Raw genomic sequence first — 27,281 nt, forward strand, 5'->3', positions numbered from 1 at the left:
CCCAGAATGCCTTTTTAAAAAATTTCTGTGATTGTTAATTTTACCATGGAAATTTGCTTTGGAATGTGTGATGAAAAGGTTAGTCAAGCGCTTAAGAAGATAAAAGATAAGAAAAAAAGACCCAGAAACTTTTTGAAAGACTTGGTGTCAACTTAATGGATACATAAGATAGGATTCTTGGAACTATGAATGCTTATGTCCTCACTGATGTAGGTGAAAGTGCTGATGATGAGTTAGCCAGGAATGATGTAAGGAGACCTGTTAGCAAGTCTAAGTTGGAGTGCCAAGAAGCACACCCCCATGAGAAAGCAGTTGTAGGTGGATAGAGGTGACTGGGATTCTTGGGATACTGACTTTGTGAAGTCAGGGGCAGTTTAATCTTGACTCATTTCTCCATTGTTCCACTTCTCCCTGTTAAATGGAAAAGCTTCCCCTGCCCCATTACTGATTTAGCTATCCTACCTGCTGAAAAAATGTGAAGTTAACAAATTGGCTGTTCTAAAATTATTTTCTTAACTTTGCCTGTCATGAGACAGAATTCAAAGAATTTTGTTTTGACTTGTCTTGTGAAAGATTAGTCTGGCACTTTCACACTGATCTGGGCAGAATTTTAATCCTGTAATATAATATGGTCCCTCTTTCCTTGACAATAAATACTGCTCTGAGCCCGTGGTTCACTCCTTTTGGCAAGCATACAAGCTTGTTGACGAGATTAGTTTTGATTGCAAAACCTAAGCCAGCTTCACGGGGCTCCCCTTCACTGCGGCCACTCCAGAAAAATGTGTATCCAGCTTCAACTTCAGTCAGCTGGCCTTCATTTGCCAGTCTTGTTTCACTCAGGGCTGCTATGTGGATGTGATGCCTGCTGAGTTCTCTTGCAACAAGAGCTGTTCTTCTTTCAGGTCTACTGGATTTTGTGTTGTCTATAAATGTGCGCACATTCCACGTGCCGAGGGTGAGTGGAATCATCTTTGTAGGTAAATTCTTCAATTTGAAAAAGCTACAAGCCAAGACCACAGTGGAGGGAGTGCTGGTGCATGATTTTCTGTTTGCAGATGATTGTACACAATGTAGCCTCTGAAGCTGATATGCAACAAAGTATGGGTCAATTCTCTGTTGCTTGTGCTAATTTTGGCCTAACAACTAACACCAAGAAAACACAGGTGTTCTATTAGCCACCACCACATCATCCATATGTGGAACCATCGGTTACAGCAAATGGAGAAGTTTTGAGCGCTGTGGAAAAGTTCATTTACCTTGATAGTGTACTTTCCAGGGATATACACATTGATAATGAGGTTGACACATGCATTCCTGAGCTAGCTCAGTGTTTGGGAGGAAAGTATGGGAGAGAAGAGGTATTAGACTGATTACCAAACTGAAGGTCTACAGAACCATTGTGCTGGCCTCATTGTTATATGCCTGTGAAACCTGGAGAGTCTACCAGCGCCATGCCAGGAAACTGAATCACTTCCATTTGAATTGTCTTAGAAAAATTCTGAAGATCACCTGGCAGGAAAAGGTACCAGACACTGAAGTCTTTACTAGAACTAAACTGCTAAGCATTCAAACTCTGCTTCAAGAGCACAACTCTGATGGGCTGGCCATGTTCGAATGCAAAATGTACACTTGCCAAAAAGACTATGTTGTGGAGAACTCACACAGGGCAAGTATTCACATGGTGGTCAGAAGAAGCAATATAAGGGCACTCTCAAGGTCTCTCTCAAGAACTTTGGAATTGACTGTGTGACATGGGAGATGCTGGCACAGGACCGCTCAGCATGGCATGCCCATATCAGAGAAGGTACTGTGCTCTATGAGCAAAGCAGAATTGCAGCAGCTCAAAGGAAAGATAGGATGTGCAAATTTAGAGAATCCACCCCAAATGTTCACGTGGACTATTTGTGCCCAACCTGTGGTAGAACGTTCTGAGCTCATATTGGTCTGATTAGCCATAATTAGACACATTGAAACTTGACTCTAGCATAGTGATGTCATTTTGGTCCTTTTCGAGAACGAAGGACAACAGCCAAACCAAACCAACTAAATACTTCTCACTAGTGAATGCCTTATGATAAGTTCAACTTTACTATAATTCCCTGAACTCAGGGAGAAGAATAGAGGAGTGAAATTCTTGTTATAAGAATTAGTCATTTTCCCAAGTACCAAAGTTTAAGTGATGATTCTCTATGCTTAAAAAAGAGGATGCGAAATATAGAGTCAAATGGAAACAGCAGATGATTCTTTATCCATGAACTAACTCAGAGGACACCAAAACCCTGTACTGGTTCTGAAGTCCCCTTTGCTCCATCTTCCAGGAGGAACTGCAGGGGTACTTATCTTGGGGTTTATAGTTCCCCCCAATCTATAAATAGATTTCCTGGGAGAGGGTCATGAATTTGCTTTTTTAAAAGATTTTGATAACTATTTCAATATAATTTATTTCCCTTGTAATTCTATGTATTTTAGTTTATACATTTAAAAACATTATTCTGAGAAGGGCTGATAGGCTTCATCAGACTGACTGCCAAAAGGATCCACGACACAAAAAAAAGTTAACAACCCCTGCGTATGAGCCTTAGAATGACTGTGGACTATCTCACATATGCAAAACATTTTAGTGTAAGAAAACCTAAACAAGAAAACTAAAGAAGAGGCCTTTGATGAATATCAAATTGTTTGAGATACCTATAGTAACCTTTAGGGGCTGGAGACTGACTCAGGATAAAGTGTTATATCAGATATTCAAGCCTTCTGTGAGCTATTTAAGTCTATCTCACGGCAAAAGTCAGACTCATGCTCATATTAACAAGTGGCCATATATACAAGTATACCTACTGTACACATTTTTCCTTTTAGAACATCCCCAATTCAAGTGTAAACTGATGATATCATGCACATTTCCCAGTATTTTGGTTCACCTCTGTCCCAATTTGCTTTGCAAGTCCAAGTACAGAGAAGAAATAAGTTGCCCCAGATAACCTTTGAAAAAACAAATACATCCTGCTTGCCAGAACAACTATGGTAGCTTAAAAGTAGCATAGTGTTCTTTTCCAAGTATAGAGAGTTTGCTATATCTTCTCCAGGAGGTAGAAGAGGATTCTTCTTTGGAATCCTTCTCTTAGGTATATGACTAAATAAACTTCTTCCTCACCTATTATTTCCAACTATACTGTTGAGCTGTGTGTTTCTTCATTGACACACGTACAAGGAGGGAAGAAAGGAACGTTGTTGCATATTGGCCTTTTAAAAAATCAACTCCCCCCCCCAACACACACACAATTTTTGATGCCAGTTTCCCTTCACATGGCCTCCCGGGGTCCTGCATGGCTCCCAATTACTTCACTCTCCCATAAGCATGGGATCCAAGAGGATCAGTCCTGACTAACTACACCGTAGGGACATCTCTGCCTAGAGCCAATACCTCTTTTTGCTAATGTGTATTCTTTCATGTTCGGGTCATTGAGTTTATTGCTCACTGGACAGTGGCATCCAACCACCAGATGGGCAAGCCAGCTATTAACCACCCCAATCCTACTGTTCTCTATTGTCACTTAACTTGGCTGCTACCTCTCACCTTAACCTAGGGAGCAACAACAGCGGCTACAGAGTGATGGTGGCCAAAATGATTGAAACAGGATCATGGCTCTACCTCTTCCCTATTTCGTTGGTCATAGCCTTGGAGAAATTTGTCTTCTCATCAACGATCAACATAGTGCAGGGCAAAGAATACTGAATTTGGAGTCCTAAGACTAAAGTCCTACTTTGGCACTGTATGAATTTGTACAAGCATAATCTCCTTCAGTTTTCTCATCTATAAACTAAAGGGTCAGACTCCATCATCCCTGGGGTCCCTTCCAACTCTAAAATCTCTTACCCTTTGGTAAATCTGAAGAAGGGCCCAGAGGGGCTCTCCTGTTGCATCAGTATAACCATTGGAGGCCCCTATTTACCCACAGAAAGGGATCTAAGTCATGTCACAGAAAATGTCCCCTGGGCTAAGAATATGGGAAGCACAAGAGGAGTACCGGACCTGCAAACTAAAGAACTGTGTTTGAATTCTGCTACTTACTACCTGTGTGACCTTGGAAAGGTCGTTTTACTTCTTTGTTCCCTCATTTGTAAAAGGACAACATTAGGCTAGATGATCTCCAAGGACCTTCCCAGCTCTGAATCCTCAAGCCCATGATGTTAATATTTCTTTATCCTCTAAGAGAATCTAACATCACCAAAGTACCATGGATCTTTGCAGACCCCAGTGAATGAAGCCAATGCCCCCTCTAGCAGTTATCCCCCCAAGTGATGGCCAATTGTCCACCCTAAGTATCAGCATCACCTACCTTAACAGCTCTTTGGTCAGGAATCCTCTCAATTTCAATTACACTCCGGTCACAGAGTTGCCAGCAGTTTGGTGACAAAATAATATCATTCATCTGTGCCATGCTCTGTGCAAAGCGGACATCTTCCACAGCCTGACCAATCACCAGAAAATAACTTTTTTCATCCCCAAACACCAATTTTTTGATGTGGCCAGCAGACAGTCCTGGCAAAGCAAGGGACAGATTTGTACCAATAGGTAAGTTGGTTTCCCATTTCTCAGCAGGGAAGTCTCCATTGTCTTTGTGGGTTAGTAGTCAGAGATCCTGTAGCCAGAGAACCAAGGTGAAGAGAATGCACATTTCTATTGACATTTGGAAAAATTAAACCTACCCATTCCTGGACTCTTTTTCTATCCTCAAAACTAAAACTAGGCTTTAATAACCTGATGATAATAATAGAGATAATGATATTGATAACTCACATTTCTATGGTACTTCAAGGTTGGCAATATGTTTTGTTCATAACAACGCTATGAGATAGTACATGCACAATGGATTGGTGCATGTCCAGATCACTTAAGATGGAGGCACTAACATGGGAGACTTCAAGGACCTGCTTTTGGGAGACAAGAAGACTGGTGCAGGGCAGGAACATTTTTGGCTTACCATATGGTTGGAAGCTGTCTTCTTCTGTTGGCTACAAAGCTGGAATTTGTCTTTATCTCTAAAATTACCTGACTGGGACAATCTCTTTCCTTTTGCATCCAGGACTAATTCACTTACAGTAACAAAGTTATAATTATGTTCATGTAGTTCGGGGGTTTGTGGTGACAGATATACTCCCAGGCATTTTATACAGGTATTTTACAGTTATTTTAAATGGAGTTTCTCTTACTATCTCCTTTTGCTGGGTTTTATTGGTGATATATGAAAATGCTGATGATTTATGTAGGTTTTATTTTATATCCTGCTACTTTGCTAAAATTATTTCAACAAGCTTTTTAGTTGAATCTCTAGGATTTTCTGAAGATATTATTTTATTGTCTGCAAAAAGAGATAGTTTTATTATCTCATTGCCCATTCTGATTCCTGTAATTTCTTTTTCTTCTCTTGTTGCTATTGCTAGCATTTCTAACACGATATTCAATAATATTGGTGATAATGGGCATCCTTATCTCACTCCTGATCTTACTGGGAAGGCTTCTAGCTTATTCTTATTACAAGTAATGCTTGTTGATGGTTTTAGGTAGATGCTTCCTATTGTTTTAAGGAAAAATCCATTTATAACTATGCTTTTGTTGTATGTTCTTTTCAGTACTACATTCATGGAATGGTATCCTGGACCTGTGAGCTCAAGCCAAGGGGTTTAGGAGCCTAGGATTCTAGGCCAGATGTTGCTACCAGCCCAGTAGGGAAGCCCTGAGAAGCCAAGGTCCTAGGAAACTAGCCCAGGGCTGGGTTTGGACTTGGAGCTTCCTGGGACTGATGTGATTTAGGAACTGAGTCTAATCCTCTTCCTTCCCCTCCCCAAGGTGGTAAAGGGTGGAGATTAATTATGCCAATGAAATACTGTGGAAAATATGTCTGTTCTTGCTATATCTTTGAAGCTAAACGTTGTTGTTCAGTCGTTTTCAGCCATGTCTGACTCTGTGACCCCATTTGAGGTTTTCGGCAAAGATACTGGAGTGATTTGTCATTTCCTTCTCTAGCTCATTTTACAGATGAAGAAACTGAGACAAACAAGGTTAAGTGCCTTGCCAGGGCCACACTGCTAGTAAGTGAAGTTAAATATTGTTCTGTAAAAGCAAGGTTGACTGTTAAGTGGTTAAATGGAACTAGGATGTTTGGACCCCAAGCAAAGCAATGAGAATATAGTCAGTGGGGGCTTGAGCCAATGGCAGAGAAGTCCCTAAGGACAGAGGAGAAGCCTGGAGGGAGGACGAATGTAACACGCCTGACCCTCAGACAGTGGGAGCCAGAGAAACATGTTACACAAGGGCTATTATCCCTGTTTTACAGATGAGGAACCTGAGCCCCTGAAAAGTAAAGTGGTCAATGATCACATTGTGAATGAGTGTTTAAGGTGGGATCTGAACCAAGGCATCTTATTCCAAGTCCAGTTCTCTGTCCACCGGGACTTGCTACCTCTAATGTCACAGAGGACCTCTACCCCAGTCCTTGTTGTTGGGTCATTCAGTTGTGTTCAACTCTTTGTGACCCCATGGATATTTTTGTCCATGGGGTTTTCCTGGCAAAGACACTGGAGTGGTTTTCTATTCCCTTCTCCAGTGGATTAAGGCAAACAGAAGTTAAGTGACTTGCCCAAGGTAACATAGCTAGTGAGTATGTGAGGTCAGATTTGAACTCAGGTCTTCCTGACTCCAGGCTCAGTCACCTAGCTGCCTCCGTCCTAGCCCTCATCCTCCACAAAATTGTGAAGTCTGTAAAGCTTGTGCTCAGTAACCTTGGTTTTCTCTTTCTTTGCCTCTTTTCTCCCCAGCTGCCATCGATTCTGAAGTGGTAGGAGCTGAGTGCCAGAAGTAAAAAGCTGTGAATGATCTTCCTACCTCTCCAGGAGCTTTGGGAGGATTTCCTGGTACTGATGATCAGTTGTGTAGGTGTGGCCGGCAGTCTGGACGTTCAGAGTTTGTAATAAGGAATGAAGCAGTTATTGGGTACAGTGGTCTAGTAGACAGAAAGTTTCCCATCATCTTCAGAAAACCTGGGGTCAAGACCTGCCTGCGACTTTGACTGATGGTACCATGAGGCACTTCCTTTCTTAGTGCCCCAAGCAACTTTTTAGGACTTGGATTTTAAGAATCAGAGACAAGTTGCTGACCTATATATATCAGTAGAGTTTCCACATCATGATTTCCCTATAATGATGAAAATACTGGTCTAGACCAAAAAAAAGGGGGGAGGGATAATAGGAACAGCAGAAGAGTGAGAGGGAGAGTGATATGACTGTTGAAACTGGGGGTGCAGGAGTCAGCAATTGTGTCTTTGAAAGCAGTTTGGTGGTGAAGATTCCCAGATCTATGGGTCTTTGTTTTTTTACCTGAAAGACATGGGTGAAGTATAAATTCCTAGAGGATTTGGGTTGCCCCATAGCATGAACCACAGTTTGGGGAACGTGGGGTGGGAAGCAAGGCAGTATGAAGAAGCAGGTACCTCAGCCTACATACCCAGTCAGCGAGCCCATTGAGCCCTAGTCTCAATCCCCTTTGAATGATTCTAGCATCTGGAACCAGTGATAACAAACTCTGACAGAGTTGGTATAGTTCTGAGCCCATTGAAGTCTTCACATGGGAAAAGAATATTGGGTGGTGATTTGTCAAGGCAACAGGGGTTTGGGGGATAAGGAGTCAGAAAAAGGTCCACATAGACCTGGAGCTTAGAGACTTAAGCTTGAGCTGAGTCTGAGGACAGGGACTATCTTTTGCCTCTTTTTGTGTCCCCAGGGCTTATCACAGTGCCTGGCACATAGTAGGCATTTAATAAATGTTTAGTGATGGATTGATTATTGAGTGTGAATAGGTTCATATCACTCATGGTCTCCATCAAAATGGGCTCTAAGGAAAGGATGTGAAATACTCAATCTAGTATCCAAATCCCACCCCTCACCTTGGTTAAGGACAAAGACAAGGTTAGGACATAGACAAGGTGAGGATGAATTACGAGTCATTAGAATCTGGATGACATGGAAGAGAGGGGGAAGAGACCCATTGCTGTGGGCACTGGAGCACAGGATGGGTTCTAGGTCCTAGGAGAAATTCTTTTAATATCAGGATAAATATTTTTTTTATTAATGCTGGTAGGCAGATCTTTGGAAATAGGTCTCTAGCAACCCAAATTGTGAAATGTATTCACACAAAGGTGTAAAATGACAAATATCAAGTCAGGTTGTACAATAGATAGAGCACAGTACCATGAGTCGGGAAGACCTGAGTTCAAATCTAGCCTTAGATAACAGTTTTGCGATACTGTACAAGTCAACTTAACTTCTCTCTGCCTTGGTTTCCTCACCCATAAAATGGGGAAAATAATATCCCCTACCTCCCCAGGGGTGTTGTGAGGATCAAAAGAGATAATAATTGTAAAGCACTTAGCACAAATCCTGGCGCATAGTAGGCACCATAGAATTGCTAGCTATTAAATAACAGATCACTTTTTGACACAACGGAGGTAGAAGTGAAGAGTTAGAAGGCAAAAGCTTGAATGGGGGTGGCAAAGATGCATGGAGAATATGGTCAAAGCAATTAAATTTTTTTTTGGCATTTTCGTATTTTTTTAATGATGCCCTAAGGCCTTGATACTGAAGATATGTATAGAAATATTTTTGTTCTATATCATCACCATACTCACGTGCCTCTTAAAGACAATACTGCTCCTCAGTGCATTCAACCTCACATCATGGAGGTAATTTCTTATTGTATAGCCACAGCCTAGTAGCTTAGAGTACATAGCCAAAGAGCAGCAGCATCCTGTAGCAACTTAGGTAAGTAAAAATTCATAGGAGACTGATGGGTTAAAAAAAAAAAAGAGAGAGAAGCATCAGCCAAGGGAGAAAAAGGGAATATTTAGAATGCAATTGGAAGGATTTATAAGAGAACATCCCCTATTCAAGGGCAGGAGATAAGAGGAAGTGATCAAATGCTTTTACAATTGTGAAAGAAATCTTTTTTTAACAAAAACTGCAAGGTCTCTTATGCAAGGACAGTAAGTAATTGTTAAAACAGTTGATATAAATCCACTCCATTAAGCATTTATTAAGGGCTAACTACCTGTCAGGAACTGGAAGAAATGCTAAACCCTCAGGATACAAAGACAACTGTGAGATTCTCCCGGTTCACGAGGAGATGAAATTCCACAAGGAAGAAGCCTCCCAGTACAAAGCAGAGATGCTTGTAACCAGTAAAGCTCTGTATCTGGAGGCAACAAGAACAGAGGATGCCCAACAAGAAATACCCAGAGTGGCTGGAGACTCACTGTGTGGACCTTGGAAGCAACAAGAAACAGCATCAACCATTCCAGCCACAGCAGCACTTGGATGGGGACACCTTATGTCCAGGGGTAGATGGGGTTGCTAACTAACACTGCCCTGAAACATCATGGAGGGCCATGAATATTCAGCTCTCTGAACCTCAAAGTCCCAGAGGTATCTAAAACCTGTCAATGCTCTTAGTGTTGTGGGAGGAAAATAGGATCCACAATTATTTTGCAACATCTTGATTTACTAATCCCCCAACTACCTGGTGGCCCAATATTAGAAAGCTCCAACCCCTATTGAAAGAGAAATAAAATATAACAAACTGTGCAAAGACACAGTAAAGCAGATGGTATCACCTACTGTTATAACAACTACACATTGTCCTTGGATAATAGACCCTGCAGTTTTGTCTAAAAGGACTTCTTTCACAATTGTAAAAGTATTTGTTCACTTCCCTTTGTTTCCTGTACTTGAACGGGGAATGTTTTATCATTTAAAAAAAAAAAAACAACTTGCCAAATGGACTACAAATATTACCTTTTTCTTTCTAGGCTGATACTCCTCTTTCTCTATCCATCCCTCTCCTATGAAATACTTTATCTATCCTAAGTTGCCGAAGAATGCCACTGATAGGCTACATACTTTAAATAGGCCTAAAAGATTATAAAAACCAGCTCTGTACAATAAGAAGCCAATATTTAGCAAGAGCAATATTCCTTAGAACGCTAATAAATTTCTTTACCTCCTATCTTTGACCCACAGTCATTGAACAGCAGCTGATACATACACATCTCTCAAGAGATCCCCTTCCTCTTGGTTTAGAGAATTCCCCAAGAGGATAGATGCAAACCAAGAAGAAGAGTCCAAGGTAGGAACCCAGATGACTCTGGTCAGGAACAAGAAGAGCCTATCACGCTACCCAAAAGTGCAGCAAGGAGGCCCAATCTGGTTCTGGCACAAAGCCCCAGTTCAGGAACTAAGGCTGGAAAAACGAGTAAACAGAAGACACCAGGCTAATCCAATCCTTGCTCCTCAAAGAAGTGCTGACGCTCCCTGCCCTAAAGGAATAAGAATTTGGGCTGACTCTCTCCACAAAAAAGAGATGGTGGTAGCCAGGAAATTTCAAACAGAAACTGGAGGAGTCTGGGGTGAGCTCCGGAGGGATGTCATCAATCCAGTTTTGGAAAGTTTTCAGCTTTACATTTCCATGACATGGGGCAACTCACTGGGAACTTCCTTTTACAGAGCCAGCTAAATTTGTTAGAGCCCCCAAAAAGGTTAAGCCCCACGTCATGGAAATAGCCTTGAGAGATTAGATTTATTCAGCCCTGCCCTGCCCTGCCAAAACCTGACATACCCTAGGACTAGCTTGTCTCAGGGCTCCACCTGAATGACTTCAGACTTTGGCTTTGAGACTCCCCTCCCATAATTGTTACCTGGAATAGAAATTGTTCCTATATAAGAATGTGGGTGTGTATTTACCTGGGAGAAAGGAGATCATTCCTCTGATAGAGCCCTCAGGGTTGGGGAGGTTTTGGCAGGTGGGCCAGGGAACGCTGAGTCGGGAGTGGTTCAGGGAGAGTATCAAATTAGATCCTGAGATAGGTTATATGCAAGAGACTTGTGGCCTCTTAGCCAAGTTACTACAGATGACCCTGGTGCAGGACAAAGAAATGTTGACCATGCCAGAAGTGTCCCTGCAGAGGCCCTGGTGTCCCTAGAGCTGCTCCTTCCCATCACCACCACCTCACATCATGAGAAGAAATCTGTGACCACAGCAAGACGTCATCCTCTCTACTGTGGCTCTGATGTCCTTGGTGCTGCTCTGCTTCATCACCACCACTTTGCATTAGGAGACCCTCTGTGAACTTCAAAGATGTGTCATCACCCATCATATGGATCAGACTGTGGGACTTTGAGGCAATCTTTCTGAAGGAGGAAGGAAAGCCCTAGGACTTCTGGCTTTAATGTTCTTCCACTTCTTGGTTGCATTTTTGTTTCATTTTGTTTGTTTCTCCTCCCCTCACCTGTACATTTATATTTTTTCTTCCCTTTAGTAACTTTCCATGCTCCAGAGGCTGGTCTTGTAAAAGACTTGGGACTTGGCTCTTCCAGACTTCACATTTCAGTTTAGTTTTAGTTTATTTTTCCTATTCTCCTCTTTTTTCCTCTCTTAGAACCACTCATGATAAGGGAACTATCTAAACCTTTAAATGATAGAAGGTCCTCTAGAAGATCATTGGGACTTTGCCATTAAGGGCTGGTATGTGAGAAGACCAGTAGTTTCCTGAACCAGTTTCCCTGACTATAACATAACTCCTCTCATACCAAACCTGACTGGTCTCAACTTCCAAGATAGTTTCCTAGTCTGGGAGCAGAAAACGTTCCAGTCATGTGTATCTGGTGCCTCAGACTTGGGGCATGCCCAAGATCATGCCCTGATGACCAAACGACCGGACCTATTTTCAGATGGTGACAAGAGGGCTGCATCCAGAGAAAACTAAGTGACACTATATCCTTGTTGAATATCCTTGCTGTGTTAGAGCAAAATAAAGCTCTTCTTTTGTTAAATGTTTACTAACTTGAGAGTGTTTCATTTTGTCCCACTTTGAACCTGAACTAAGAGGGTACTAGCTTTAATAAGTCCCAAATAATGGACTACTTAAAAACTAGAATAGAACAATCAGAAATCAATGACTCCATAAGACAAGGTTAAAACATAGGGTAAAAATAAGATATCTGATATATTTGAAAATTGACCTAGAAAACTGGTCAAGGAGAAATAATTTAAGAATAATAAGGCTCCTTGAAAACATAATAAGTGTCTGAGGCCAGATTTGAATTCAGGTCTTCTGAACTTCAGGCCTAAGCACTCTGTCTACTGTACCACCTAAGGCATAGACATTATATTTCAAGAAATTATAAACAATAACTACCCAGATTTATTAAAACCAGAAGGCAAAGTGAAAATAGAAAGAATCCATGAGCACTTCCTGAAAGATTTTTGCTTTTCGAAAAATCCTAGAAATATCATAGTCCAAACCCAGATCTTCCAGATCAAAGAAAAAAAAAACCCACTGAAAGCAGCCAGATAGGAATAGTTCAAGAACCAAGGAAGTACAGTCACAATCACAGAAGATTCCCACCTGACAGCTTCTACTCTGAATAAGAGATAATTTGGGAATACAGTATTCCAGAAGGCAAAAGCTATAGGCTTACAACTAAGAACAATTTACTCTACAAAGCTAAGTGCCATCCTATGAGGGAAAAAAAAATGAACCTTTACCACAGACAGAAGACTTTCTAGAATTCCTGATGAAAAGATGATTAGGAATTTAAAAAATCAAATATAAAAATCAAGAGAAACTGAGAGGTAAATGTATTTGAGCAATTAGAAAGGTCTACACAAAAGTACAATGCTAATGTTCTAATAGAGAAGCAACATGTGTCCCTTCAGAAGTTTCATGTCTTCAAAGAGTACTGAAGAATTAAATATAACAAAGAGAGGACCTGGGTATTAGATTCATTCTGTTCTTAGCATTTTAAGTGGAGAAAGACAAAGGTAAAAACGTAAAGACAAAGGTAAAAAAAGACAAAGGGTAAAAAGATTAGTATCAAAAAGGAGGAAGGAGGTATAGATTACTATTTCTCTTAAATGGTATGTGCAAGAGTAAGAGTATATGTGAAAGATTGGTAAATGTTAGGGAAAGTTAGGTTTCCACAGAAGAGTTAATTAAGTTCCACAGAATAATTAATGAAGTGTCAGCTTGAACAAAGAAGGGAATAAAAATTAACTAAGGTAGATGGATCTAGCCAATGAGAGAATAGCTAGTGACTTTCTGAAAACCACAGATTCAGGACGTTAGGAAAACTGGTCTAAATGGGCCAGATAATGGTCAGGGCTGAAATGAAAACTGGGTCAAATGGCTACCATGCATGCTTAATTGGCTAATTGAAAATTACCTTACCCACAGGGAGGAGCTTTCCGCCATTTTTGAACATGGGACATATGTTGGGGAGGGACATATGAAGGAATTACATGTGGGGGGCATATAGGGTAGATTGTAACCCAGAAGGGAGTGGACCAATCCATTCTCTGAAGGGAGGTGCTGAGCTGATGGTGCATCAATCTGTGTCAGTCTAACAGAATAAAGCAGGTCTCACTCCTGTATTCCCCACTCCCTCTTCCTAAAGAAGGGTGGAGTCTGCTCCTGGCCAGGAACGTTTACCAATTCCTTAATAATAATAAATTGCCATTGATATCTGAATTTCAGTGTCAAGAGTATTTCTAACATATACAAACATGAAGGAAGGGGTAGGGAAATGGGCATCAGATGAACTTCACACTTACATGAACCCCCAAAAGGAGAGTTGAACACACACACACACACACACACACACACGCACGCACACACACAAAGAGTTTGTTGTTGGAGCACACCAAACTGAACAAGAAAACAAGCCATGATAAAAATACTAGAGGTTGATATAAAAGATTAAAACAAGGGAGGTTAATAATCACAAGCAAAACAAACTTCAGTCTTAAAGGATGGATCCTGAGTAGCATGATTAAAAGAAAAAAGAGAGAGGTAGTACTAGTGTATGTATAAATCTTTAAAAAGAAAATCCATATTAGTAATGTTGTAAAAAAAAAAAAAACAGACTAGAACAAAAAACAAAAACAAAACCCAAATCCCAAGAAAAATAAAGTGAAAAAAAAAAAAGAAGTATGCTTTGAACTGCATTTAGACTCCCATCAGTTCTTTCTCTGGAGGTAGACAGCATTTTTCATCATGAGTCTTTTGGAATTGTCTTAGACCACTGTATTGCTGAGAATAGCTAAGTCATTCACAGTTGCTCGTTGTACAATGTTGCTGTTACCGTGTACCATGTTCTCCTGGTTCTGCTCATTCACTTTGTATCAGATCATGAAAGTCTTTCTGGGTTTTTTCTGAAAGCATCATTTCTTATAGTATGATAGTATTCCATCATAATCATATACCTATGTATAATAGTCTTCTCAGAGATGGAGGTGGGAATGGGGGAGAAGATTCTATCTCCTCTACAGACAAAAGGAATGGCCTGGACCCACATTGACTTCAGGGATTTTAAGTTTTCATTCATCCCCCATGGCAAGGAAACCTCATATAGTTGGGGTTTTTTTTGGGGGGGGGGGAGTTGGGGAGCAAGGGCAGAAAAGAAGAAGAAACTTAGAAAGGGGAGGACTCTTCTCTTTCTCAAAAATGAGGCATTACATTAGTAATGTTATAAATGGCTGAATACTTACAAAAATATAAAATACCTAGATTAACAAAAGAAGTAGACCATTCAAATAAACCAATATCAAAGTAATTGAATAAATTGAGCAAGTCAAAAACGAATGCCCAAAGACAAAACTCCAGGACTAAATGGATTTACAGATAAATTCTGTCAAACATTCAAAGAACAATTAATTTCAAAATTATACAAACTGTTTGTAATAACAGGAAAAGAAGGCATTTTCCCAGTCTCTTTTAATGATACAAATACATAGTCTTTATACTCAAACCAGAGAAAGACAAAGAAAAAATTATAGAACAATAACCCTAATGAGCATTGACATAGAAATTTTAAGTAAAATATTAGCAAATGGGCTACAAAAACATATCAGGAGGACTATACACTATGACGAGGTTTTAGTACTACTAGGAATGCAAGGTTAGTTCAACAGAAGAAAGACTATAAATATAATAAATCATGTAAATAATGATAAAAATACATGGTTATATCAATAAATACTAAAAAGGCTTTTTGACAAAATCCTACACCCATTTGTCAAAAAACACTAGGAAGCATAGGAATAAATGGACCTTTCCTTAATATAGTTAATAGTATCTGTCTAAAACCAAGAGTAAACATTACATATAATATTGAAAAGTTAGAAATCTTTATATCAAGGGCAAAACAAGGATCCTTGTGACCATAGATCTTACCACTTGACTCCCCTACCCAACCGACTCCCAGGTCATCCTATAACCTGTGTTTACTTTTCAAGTCTATACAACCTGGCCCTAACTACCTTTTCAGCCTCTTTGGATGTTACTTCCTTTTCCAACTGGCCTCTTCTCTGTTCCCCATTTTTGACCCTCCAGATCTTTTCTCCATGCTTTTGCCCTTGTCCCCCAAGCTTTTGTAATGGGGGTCTGATGCATGCTAGTAGTGTCTCTCTACCTGGAGGATACTGGATAGCTGTTTCTTAGAGAATTGTGATCATGTATAAGGGAATGATCTTGGAAAGATTGACTATGGAGCCTATCTAGGCATTCTATAATTGGTTCTAGATGGTTATAATCATTTAATATCAATTTAGTAACTTCAATAAGAGGAAGAGCCTAAACTGATTAACCAGAAGATCCTGAACCTAACAACCTCTTTGTTCTCTGAGTAAACTTGAAGAATACCTCTTCCTATGTCAACAGAGCCAGAAGGGAGATGACTTAAGAGCATTCTTTCCTCTGGCCATTAAGGATGAGACCTTTAGCCCGAGATACTATCTTTAATAATGTGACTTCTTCTTTTATGGGCATATACTACATTATGGCAGTGTTAATGGTAAATTAAATACAGAAACACTGGGTTGTAGTTTCAATTGACCTTTGTCAACTCTCTTATCTTATTGTATTTACAACCTATTCAATTTAGAAAAATACTTTCTTGTATCATGGTTAAACATACATGGAGATCATAAAGTTGAGTAACACACTCATGCTGAGTTGTGGCTGTTCTAAGAATGTACTTAAACCTTCTTATTCTTCTGTTCAGGCAGTTAGATTTTATCTGGCCCCATACATGTATGTATGCTGCTAGCTTTGAGGGAGTAAACAATATGAATTTACATATCACCTAGCTTGTTTGCCTCCATTAACCAAACTTTCAGGTTGACAATAGCTAACCATGTATTCATAAGGAGGCTCTTGGATTGGCTGTGAATGCATTCAAAAAACGCCTGTCAGTTTCAGCCACTGTCTTTTGGATTCAGCAGGGAGTAGAGCCTGCAAACTTGTAAGTTAAAGGTCTTGAGGGGTCCTCAACATCCCAGGGTTCCATGGTTAAGGTTTGTAGCCAGTGCAGCACCGATGCCTCAAGGAGTGGGAGTGACCTTCAGGTCCCCAGCCCAGCAGCAGGTGAGACAAGTACTCATCTGCCACCTCTGGACATGAACCTGGAAGGAGATTTGTTCTGTAAAACTTGGACTCAGTCAAAAGGCCATGCCCAAGGACCTAGAAGGCCACATGTGGCCTCAAGGCCGCAGGTTCCCTACCCTGACCTATATTGTATTGAAACTGAGTTAAGTGGGGTGGTGAAAATATGCCCCTGTGATGGAGATGGGAGGGAATGTTTTATGTTTGTTTTGGCTAAGTTTGAAGTAAAAATCTTTCTGCAAAAGCTAATCAATAGTAAGTGATCAAATTGATGCTAGTCACTATGCCCCAAAAATGGGAGAAAAACAGCTGGTGGTGGTTCAAGCTGATAGCAGAGGAAAGGGATATCTCATGAACCTCTCAGATTTCCCTAGAACCCTGAGGGGAACTATCACAGGTCAAGCTCTGGGAGAGAGAGGCAGAATGATCATGCTACATCTAGAATGCACTCCCTTCTTACCTTAGGACCATACAATTCCTCTTTCCTCTAAGATGAAGCTCAGACATGCCTTCTGCATGAAGCCTTTTCTGATTCCTCCATGTGAAAGTGCCCTCATTCCCAAATTACCTTGTATTTAACTGTTTTGCATAAATACACATTTATTTGTATGTATTTTTATATTTCTGCTGTATATATTTTATTCATACCCTTCCTCCCACCATTAGGACATAAGCTCATTTACACAGGGATTATTTCATTTTTAAACATCTGTATTCAGGACCCAAGATAGTAAAGGCAGCTCTCCTCCAAACCTCCCCAAATACCTTTAAAAATGACTTTAAATAAGTTCTAGAACAGCAGAATCCACAAAAAGGCAGAGTGAAATAAATTTCCAGCCCAAGACAACTTGGAAGGTTGCCAGGAAAGGTCTATGGAAAAGCGCAGACCTGGCCCCAGCAAACCAGGAGCAGGCCTCAGGGCAACTGAGTCAGTGGCAGCAGTGGTAGTTTCCAGACTTCTCAGCGCACAGATGCCAAAGACAACCTAGAAGGTCAGCAGGAAAGGTCTGTCGCACCTGGGTGGGAGTGGTATGTAGTCCAGCTCAGACCAAGCCAGAACAGCCCTGGCCCCAGCAAACCAGGAGGACCAAAAGCTCACTGAAGAAAATAATTCCTTAAAAATTAGAATGGAGCAAATGGAAGCTAATGACTTTATGAGAAATCAAGGAACTATAAAACAAAACCAAAAGAATGAAAAATAGAAGACAATGTGAAATAACTCATTGGAAAAACAACTGATCTGGAAAATAGATCCAGGACAGATAATTTAAAAATTATTGGACTACCTGAAAACCATGATCAAAACAAGAACCTAGACATCATCTTTCAAGAAATTGTCAAGGGAACCTACCCTGATATCCTAGAACCAGAGGGTAAAATAGAAGTTAAAAGAATCTACTGATCACCTCCTTAAAGATAGCCCAAAATGACAACTCCCAGGAATATTATAGCCCAATTCTAGAGTTCCCAGGTCAAGGAGAAAATATTGCAAGCAGCCAGAAAGAAGTATCATGGAGCCACAGTCAAGATAACACAAGATTTAGCAAATCTTTGTCAAAGGACTGGAGAGCTTGGAATATCATATCCTGGCAAAGGAGATAGGATTGCAACCAAGAATCATCTACCCTGCAAAACTGAGTATGATCCTTCAGGGGGAAAAAATGGATATTCAATGAAGTGGACTTTCAAGCATTCTTGATGAAAAGACCAGAGCTGAATAGAAAATTTGACTTTCAAATACAAGACTCAAGAGAAAAAGGGAGAGGTAAAATAGGGTAAATTATCTCACATAAAAGAGGCAAGAAACAGCTTTTACAGTGGAGGGGAAAAGGAGGGAGGTGAGGGGAAGTGAATGGACCTTACTCTTATCAGAATTGGCTCAAAGAGGGAATAACATACACATTTACTTGTGTATAGAAATCTATCTTACCCTACAGGAAAGTAGGAGGAGAAGGGAATAAAAGAAGGGGGGAGGTGATAGAAGGGAGGGCAGATTAGGGGAGGAGGTGGTCAAAAGCAAAACACTTTTGAGGAGGGACAGGGTGAAAGGAGTGAGAGAACAGAATAAATGGAGGCAGGGGAATAGGATGGAAGGAAATACAGTTAGCAATAATAATAGTGAAAAAAAAAATTTTAAGCAAGGTTCTCTGATAAAGGCCTCATTTCTCAAACATATAGAGAACCGAGTCAAATTTGTAAAAATAAAAGCCATTCCCCAACTGATAAATGATCAAAAGATATGATCAGTTTTCAGATGAAGTAATCAAAGCTATCTATAGCCATATGAAGAAATACTCTAACTCACCATTGATAGGAGAAATGCAAATGAAAACAATTCTGAATAAAATTAATTAAATTTAAATTAATTAAAAACATTAAAACAACCTCATACCTAATAGGCTAATAGGACAGAAAAGGTAAATGACAAATGTTGGAGGGGATGTGGGAAAAATAAGACAGTAATGCACTGTTGGTGAAGCTGTAAACTGATTCAAACATTCTGTAGAACAATTTGGAACTATACCCAAAGGGCTGTGAAATCATGCATACTCTTTAACCTAGCAGTAGCACTACTAGGCCTGTATCCCAAAAGAGATGAAAAACAAAAAGGAAGAAGACCTATATGAACAAAAATATTTATAGAAGCTCTTTTCTAGGGGTAAAGAATTACAAATTGAGGGGATGCCCAGCAATTGAGGAATGGTTGGACAAGTTGTGGTGTCTGATTATGATGAAATACTATCATACGATAAGAAATGATGAGCAGGATGCTCTCAGAAAAACCTGAGAAGACTTGCATGGGCTGATGCAAAGTGAAATGTATTATATACAAAGTAACAGTAATATTGTAAGATGATCAGCTGTGAATGACATAGCTATTCTCACAACAAAACAAGACAACTCTGGACTTAACGATGAAAAATGCTATCCATCCCCAGAGAAAGAACTGATGGTGTCTGTTTTACTTTTTTAATTTTTCTTGAGTTTTTTTGTCTGTGTTTTCTTTCAGAACATGACTATTATGGATATGTTTTGCATGACTACACGTGTATAACCTATGTCAAACTGCTTGCCTTCTCAATGAAGGGGGCTAAGAAGGGAATTTGGAACTCAAAGTTTTAAAAATTAATGTTAAAAATTGTTTTTACATATAACCTGGGAAAATAAAAATAAAATACTTTAAAAATTTTTGTATCCATAGTGTCTGGAATATGGTAGGTACTTAATAAATGTTGACTGTGTGACTCAGCAAATAGCTCAACTTCGTTTCAGCTTATTTTCCTCATCTGTATAATGGAGGTAATAGCAGAGTAGGCAGAATGCCAGACATGGCACCAGAAAAATTTGAGCCCAGGACAGCTAGGTGGCACAGTGGGTAGAGCACAGGTCCTAGAGTCAAGAGGTCCTGAGTTCAAATCTAACCTCGGACACTTACTAGCTGTGGGACCCTGGGCAAGTCACTTAACCCCATTGCCTCCAAAACAAACAAACAAAAAACCAAAGATTCCGGCTCAAAATCTGTCTCTGACACTTATTTGTAACGTGACCCTGTATAAGTCACGCTCTCTGAGCTCCAGAGGAATTGATAACACGGGTAATACCCTACTGGGCCACTGGGAAATTTAAATGAGACATTGTATGTAAAGCATTCTGGAAAACTTTAAATGCTTTTACAACCTACCTCACAGGGTTATGAAGAAAATACTTTGGAAACCTCAAAGCCCTACAGAAACATGAGATAGGATTATCATTACTAATGACAATAAGATCCATGTCTCCTGACACTTTTATTCCTCTTGGAGATGCCCAAATCATAATTTGTACTTCATTTATTTGGGCGTCTTATCACCCCTGCTTGATTTTACGTCCTCTAGAGGAAGGACTGTCTTATTTATCTTTGTACCCCCTTCAGGGGGGATATTTGTTGTACCGTAATAATTTTTTTTTGAAAAAATGAATGAACAATGACATGACAACACATATATTTCGTTTCAGCTACTTACCAATCTTGACTCGGATATCCAGGCCTTCTTCAGACTCTTGATTCTTAAACACTCCATGGATTTCTAGACTGCATTTAACCACCACGGTGATAAAGTTCTTCAGCTGCTTTCTCTCAACCTTCCACAAGGCTAGCAATGCATCCCCTTTAAGTGTTGCACAGAGTGGGATAGAGAAGGATTACACTTTTGGTCTTCCCTAGAGACCAGCCCATTTGGGTATTTCTATAGGGAACCTCCTTTGCATAAGACTCTTAAAATTTGCTTCATATCTGTCCCTTGCTGCTCCTCTTTTTGGGAGTCCCTTCGAGAAGGAAGGACAAACAACAAGAATAATCCTATTTAGGGTGTAAGGACCTCTACAAAGCTTTCTTACCCACCCCCTCCCCACCCCCATTAGTAAGGCCAGTACCTGCAAACTTTAAGATGTCTCCTCCAAAAATCAGCACCTCTGAGAAAAGGAGAGGGGAAATCACATAATGATTTCTTTAAAAAACAAAAAACAAAAACATTATGAGACAAACCAAAAAGCTCTTTCCTTTCATTGCAGAGTGAAGGGAAAGGGGCGCGGACATAGTGCAGGGAAGGAGGATAGCAAGACAGAGAGCCAATTCACTCGAAACCATTCTTACTGTTTTATTACAACTGTTTGATAATACTTTATAGACCTCTTTTGAGTTATTGCTTTTATCAGTCAGGTAATCAACAAACTTATTATGTACCCACTAACTGCCAGGGACTGTGTTTAGACATTGGGGATGCAACTATGAAGAATGAAACAATAGTTAACTTCAATGTTAAAAGTGCATTCCTTTTGGAAATAATATTGTGCTTTAGACCTTACACCAATTCAAACTGGTCTTCCCCTCACTTAGTACAAATTAGTGAAATCTGACCATATTCCCAGATGCTATCTGATGCTGTCCTTTACTATGTGATCTTACTCCCCATTCCCCCACCCCAAACCTTAGCAACATAAACACCTGTTAGCTAAATACATCCTAGCGATGCTCTCTAGAGAGGCTAAGAAAAAATAGAAAGGGTCATATGAAAGTGCCTAGCATGGCTCTCCTCTAAGTTATAACCCCAAATGCAGGAAGAGTAACGAGGTAACACGTTTTCAAGCCATAGCCCAGCTCTTCTACTTACTTTCCACTATGACGCTTATGTGACGATTGAGAATATCCACCAGCTGTTCAGCCCCACGGTCCATGTACATGGCTGTACTGAACTTCTCAGTCATTGCCGTGAAACCTGGGGCACAGGTACAAGTAACTCATTTGGATTCTGGGAAGAGTCAAAAAGGAGCCAGGAGAAGAGGCCTAAATTGGGAAGCGGCAGGACTCAGCTTTTTTTAATGGCTGGTGACAAGGAGGAAGCAATAATTCAATCTACATGATCTTGGGTGGTTCCTTGAAGATCTTTTTTGTCCCCTTACCCTGCCCCTCCAAATATTTTTTCCTATACTCAATGGTCCCTGAAATTACTTAATTAGGAAGCAAAGGCTTTTATTCTACAATTAGAGATGAGGACACCTTGATAGATGCACACTTTAGTGTAAATTATTAATATTAAATCATCTCCTGGGAAGTAGGTTTTGATAGGGCAAAGGCACTAGTCACCCAAAAGCAGAGAAGGGAGAAGAGCATTCCAGTGACAGGGACTAAAGGGCACACAAGAGAGGCTTCAGGCATGAAACCAATTTTTCCAGCTTTACAGTTTTGTTAAAGGTGTTGAAGGAGAGGGGGAAAGTGCCCTGATCAAAGTGGGTGCTCGCACTCATGCCTTATTTTTAACTGGAATAGTCGCCATTATGAACCTGAAATAACAATAGTTTTTATTCCCTTGCTCCCTCCCCACCCCTCAGTTCAGCAGGCATATTACAATGTGGGCTTGCCTCTTTCCACCGTCAGAAGTCTCTTGTACTTGCCTGAAATATCCACAAACATGAGGACGCCATCGAAATATTCCGTGGAGGGACGCTCTGGGGTAAAATCTCCGTAGACAATGAGGTCTGGTAAGTGAGCGGCTATTCTGACGATGGTCCGATCTGGCAAGGATGCTTTTCCAATATTCATCTCCGAGGAAAATTTTCAGGGCTCTGTAGTCAGAGGGAAATGTTTATAGATTGGGGTATCTTGAGGATAGAGCTGTGTAATAGCAACTACCGAATTTTAACACACTTTCAGTCCTTTTAAAAAATTTCCTTTCATCTTTCTTGTGTCTAGAATGTTTATCATGGTACGAAATAGCAGACCTAGGCTGCAAGGTTCAATCCTCTACTGGGGGCCCATTTACTTTAAACAGAAAAAGATTCCATTCTCACAGTAACAGACTACTCTTTAATCCTGAAAAGTTGTTGGTCAGTGCTACTAGTTAGGTAAGGGTAGTATTCTCTCCACTGAAGAAACAACTCAAAGTGCGCATTCTATGGAAGGTGGGCCACCTTCATTACTTTTTTTCTTACAAGCTGTACTTTCCTATGGATCTTATTTTTCCTTTTATCCTGACAAATTCTTCATTTTCCTCCTGTTTTGGTCTTCTACATCTTAGTACATTCCTTTAATTTTTGTGAATCATTTTTTCCCCTCCCATCTCTCCTTCTTATTTCTGAAGGTTTATGCATGATGGTTTTCTGGTGTGTGTGTGTGTGTGTGTGTGTGTGTGTGTGTGTGTGTGTGTGTGTGTGTAGTGTAAATGCTGTAGTCCTAAGCAAAGAGACAATATATGGAAAATAATCCAAGTAATTCTGAGATTTGACCTTTTTGCCTAATAGTATGGAAGAAAAACCAGGCATATGCATATAAGCAATTCTAAGTAGGGGCTGCCAGAAGAGAGCGAGGAACAAGAAGGAATTGGGGTATTATGCCAGCTGCTAGTCAAATTGTGAAGAGCTCCAGAGCCTAGACAGGAAGTAAAGGGCCAAGTTGAAAGATGACAATGAAGAGGTGGGGGAAAAGTCAGAAGGCTGACAGAACATGGGAAGTCCAGATACCCTAAAAGAGGGTGGCAGCAGTGAACAGAATTCTGAGCCTGAAGTCAGGAAGACCCATGTTCCTAAGTTCAAATCTGGGCTCAGACACTTACTAGTTGTGTGACTATTTGGCAAGTCACTTAACCCTGTTTGCCTCAATTTCCTCATCTGTAAAATGAGCTGGAGAAGGAAATGGAAAACCACTCCAGTGTCTTTGCCAAGAAAACCCCAAATGGGGTCATGAAGAGTTGCTACTGAAACGACTGAACAACAATATATAGGAAGAAAATTTGTATAGAAATGGGTATGTGCTTGCGTATGGAAGAGAGCTGAGTCTGGGTGAGGAAAACTGCCTTTGGACTGGCCCTAGGACCCAGGATAGCAGGACATGAGACAGAAGCTTACAGTGAGTTCTGCAGCTACTATCTGACTATCATCTGGGCAGGTGAGAAGGAATGTGATGGGATATAACATTACATGGGGAGGCTAAGAGATGAGTCCCTTCCCTATTCTTTATAGGCATTTTAATAAAGCTATTCTATATTAAAACTTGATAACACTGGTTCCTCGCAGAAAAGCCAGATATATCTAAGGGAAAGCTGAAAATGATTCCAGTTTTGATGAGAAAACCCACAGAGCGGTGTCACAAAAATCCAGATAGGAGACAGGCTTCGCCAGTGTCAACTCTAATAGAGGGGTCAAGAAGGATGAATACTGAGATGAGGTGATCTGATCCTTGGCAATTAAGAAAATACCAGTACCTGGAGAGATCATTTTCAGTGAGGGGGGATGAGGTCAGAAGTCAGAATGCAAGAGCAGAGGTAGAGGAGATAATGAGAGCAGACAATGTTTTCTAGGATTTTAATTGTTAAAGATAATAGTCATATAGATTGATAGTTTGAGGGGATGATGATTTTTTTTTAAGGATGCATTTGTAGGTGGTGGGGGAAGGAGTTAATGAAAGGTAGAGATTAAAGACTAGGAGGAAGAGATGATCGTTGGAGCTATATACTAATTAGGAGAAGGGAGGAGACAGGATCAGGAAAATTTGAGTTTCAAATCCAGCCTCAGACACTACCTATGTCTCCAGGCAAGTCACTTAACCTCTGGGAGGCTCAGTTTCTTTACCTTTAAAATGGGGATAATAATGACACCTACCAACCAGGACTGCTGTGAGGATCAGATGAGATAATATTTGTCAAATGCTTAGCTTAATAAATGCTTATTCCCTCCCTTTTTATCCAAGGAGCACTAAATGAGAATGACGTAGCTCCCAAGAAGGCAGGAAGCCAAGAAAACCTTTAGTCTCCAAGACTCTTGCCCTCCTTAAGAAGGAGAGGAACAGCGTGGCTCAAGGATTTTCTCTAATCTTCCTTGCCCCAATCCTTGGGTCCTTGTCTTTTGTGGCCGCCACAAACAACCCTTTCTGCTGAGATTCCCACATCCACCCCTTCTCCTCACCTACCTCCAGGCTTTATAAGCAGCTGGAAAGTGAACTGACAAACAACACAGAAGCCAAAATGAAAGACAGTGGGGCCCCAAACCCTTAAGGAGCTCGGCCAACAGGACAGGGCCTGGTCCGAGTTACTCTGAAAATAGCCAAAGCGGCACATCCATCTTCAGGAGTGGCCACTACCAAATGGCAGTTTTACAGGCCCCGCCCACACTGCTTACCAGACTTGCATCTGATTGGCTGCTCACACTATTCTGTTCTGTACCTCCCCCCTCCCCCTTGGGGCATTCCCCTCCTCGGGTTCACAGATCATGCTAAGTCTGACCCTGTTTTAGGTTATGATTCTTGCCCCATATGGCTTAGATTCTCTGTTCCTTAGCTGTTCCTCAGTCTTTTCCTCTGTGAAATTAGGGGGTTGAAATCACTGTCCTAAGGTCCTTTCTAGCCCCAAATCTATGATCTATGAAGGCACTCAAACCTCCTCCTAGTCAATTTGGATTCCTGATAGAGACCCTTGAGAAGAAATAGAGTGATTTCTACAGGAGAAGTGTGCAGGAGGAAGGGGATAGAGATACAGTTGTTCCATTTTGGAATGTTAATCTAGATTGCATTTTAAAGATATCTTTTCCTCATTCAGTGTAACAACAGGTTGTGTTTGTCCTTCATTTTCGAAGAAGACCATGACATCAGGGAAATGATGACATGACTTGCAGTTGACTTGGATTTGAATGAGGGAGGGCTGTGCAAGGTCACCAGCCTCACTTTCTCCTCCAGAGCCATCAGGGTCCAGTTACCTGATATTCATCAGGTTGACTGGAGATGACCCAGGATGCAATGGGAGACCCTAGCCCTTATAGGCTCAGGCCTTTTCATGTGAGGTAATGCCTATTTAGTGAGTAGGCCTCTTTAAGAAGTGAGTCAAGGGATGGCCCTTTTAATTAGAAAAAAAAAATCAAACTGGAGAAGACCCTCAGGGTTGCTGTTCTAAAGAGAAACAGTTACCAGTGACATTCACTCTAAGCCAAGAGGGCCCAAAATACAGCCATTTAGTGGAGCTTGGGCAGGGACCTATTGTGGCCTAATCTCTGAGCTTCAGAGCCTCACCATATCTGAGAGCAAGTTTATAGGCTTACCTTCATTCCTCTCCTGGCCCAATTCCTGATTTTCTGGACTTCAAAACCATGCCTCCACCCCACCATTGCCAAGTACATTCCTCCTCTTCCAGTCCATCTTTTATCTCCCTTGTGTTGTCAGCCCCCATTAGAATGTAAGCTCCTTGAGGGCAGGGGCTGTCTTACTTTTTGCTTGTATTTGTATCTCCAGAAATTAGTACAGTGCCTGGCACACAGTAAGCATTTAATAAATGGTTATTTCTTCTTCCCTTTCTTCTTCCTCTCATCCCTCCCTCCCTCCCTTTCTCTTTTCTTCCTCCCTTCTCCTTCACTCTTTTTCACTTCTTTCCATTGTCCCTTCTTTCTTCCCATCTTATCCCCTTCCGTCCTTCTCTCCTTCCTTCCTTCCTTCTCTCCCTCCCTCCCTCCTTCCTTCCTTCCTTCCCTCCCTCTCTCTTTTCCTCTCTCCTTCCTTCCTTCCTTTCTTCCCTCCTTTCTTCCTTCCCTCCTTCATGTAAGAATAGAAGTATTATAAAAACATAGTGAGGAAAAAGTATCCAGGGAGAGAGGATGGCCCAAAACTTCACCTGCTGCTAAGAGGTCAAGGGGTGAGGACAGAGAAAAGGGCGTTAGATTTTTGTTTTGACTTTTCCATCTAGCATACACTAGCATGCCTAGGACAGAGTAGGTACTTAATTGATGTTTATTAACTGACTGACTGTGTAGGATCTGCTCTAGCTTTTAGTCATTTCCAGATTTATTAAGCGACATCTAGACCTTCATCTAAGTGATGGCTAAGAATTATGAATAGTATAAGGCCATTCATTGTCAGATCCCTGGGACACTTCGATAGAGGCTTTACTCTGCCATGTTAAATGACTGCTTTTGGTCATCAGCCCACTAGGCCATTATCTTTCCATCTTGTCTAAAAGCATAGCAGAATGACTATGTGAAATACTTTGAAGAAATTCAACTATCAATCAACATTTATTAAGTGGCAGGGCCTGTGCTAAGCTCTGGGGAAACAAAAAGGGACAAAAGACAGTCTGGGTCCTGAAGGAGCGGCATCATGCGCCTATGTGAGATGGTTGATATTTCTCTCAGCAATCTTAATTCTGGCTTTTGATTTGTCCAGTCTGGCATTTTGCATGGATGTACTCTGCAAATGTTAAATAAATACGGTGACAATTTACACCTTGTTCCTACTCCTTTCCCAATCTTAAACCAATCGGTTATTCCAAGTTCAGTTCT

The 27,281-nt window shown here is 40.7% G+C and overlaps 1 protein-coding gene across 1 annotated transcript in view; it reads right to left on the minus strand.

The window, feature by feature from the left end:
• Window positions 1-22,569, minus strand: part of ADCY10 (adenylate cyclase 10) — a 142,200-nt gene extending 119,631 nt beyond the window's left edge. Inside the window, exons 1-5 of the mRNA XM_036755485.1 lie at window positions 22,422-22,569; window positions 21,641-21,745; window positions 20,904-20,942; window positions 20,495-20,638; window positions 4,341-4,543 (exon numbers count right to left, since the gene is read on the minus strand). Coding sequence (XP_036611380.1) covers window positions 4,341-4,543; window positions 20,495-20,638; window positions 20,904-20,942; window positions 21,641-21,745; window positions 22,422-22,569 — 639 coding nt within the window. The remainder of the gene's footprint in view (window positions 1-4,340; window positions 4,544-20,494; window positions 20,639-20,903; window positions 20,943-21,640; window positions 21,746-22,421) is intronic.
• Window positions 22,570-27,281: the final 4,712 nt, after the last annotated feature.

Source organism: Trichosurus vulpecula, chromosome 4 (genome assembly GCF_011100635.1).
Source record: "Trichosurus vulpecula isolate mTriVul1 chromosome 4, mTriVul1.pri, whole genome shotgun sequence".
In the NCBI taxonomy this organism is placed as follows: domain Eukaryota; kingdom Metazoa; phylum Chordata; class Mammalia; order Diprotodontia; family Phalangeridae; genus Trichosurus; species Trichosurus vulpecula.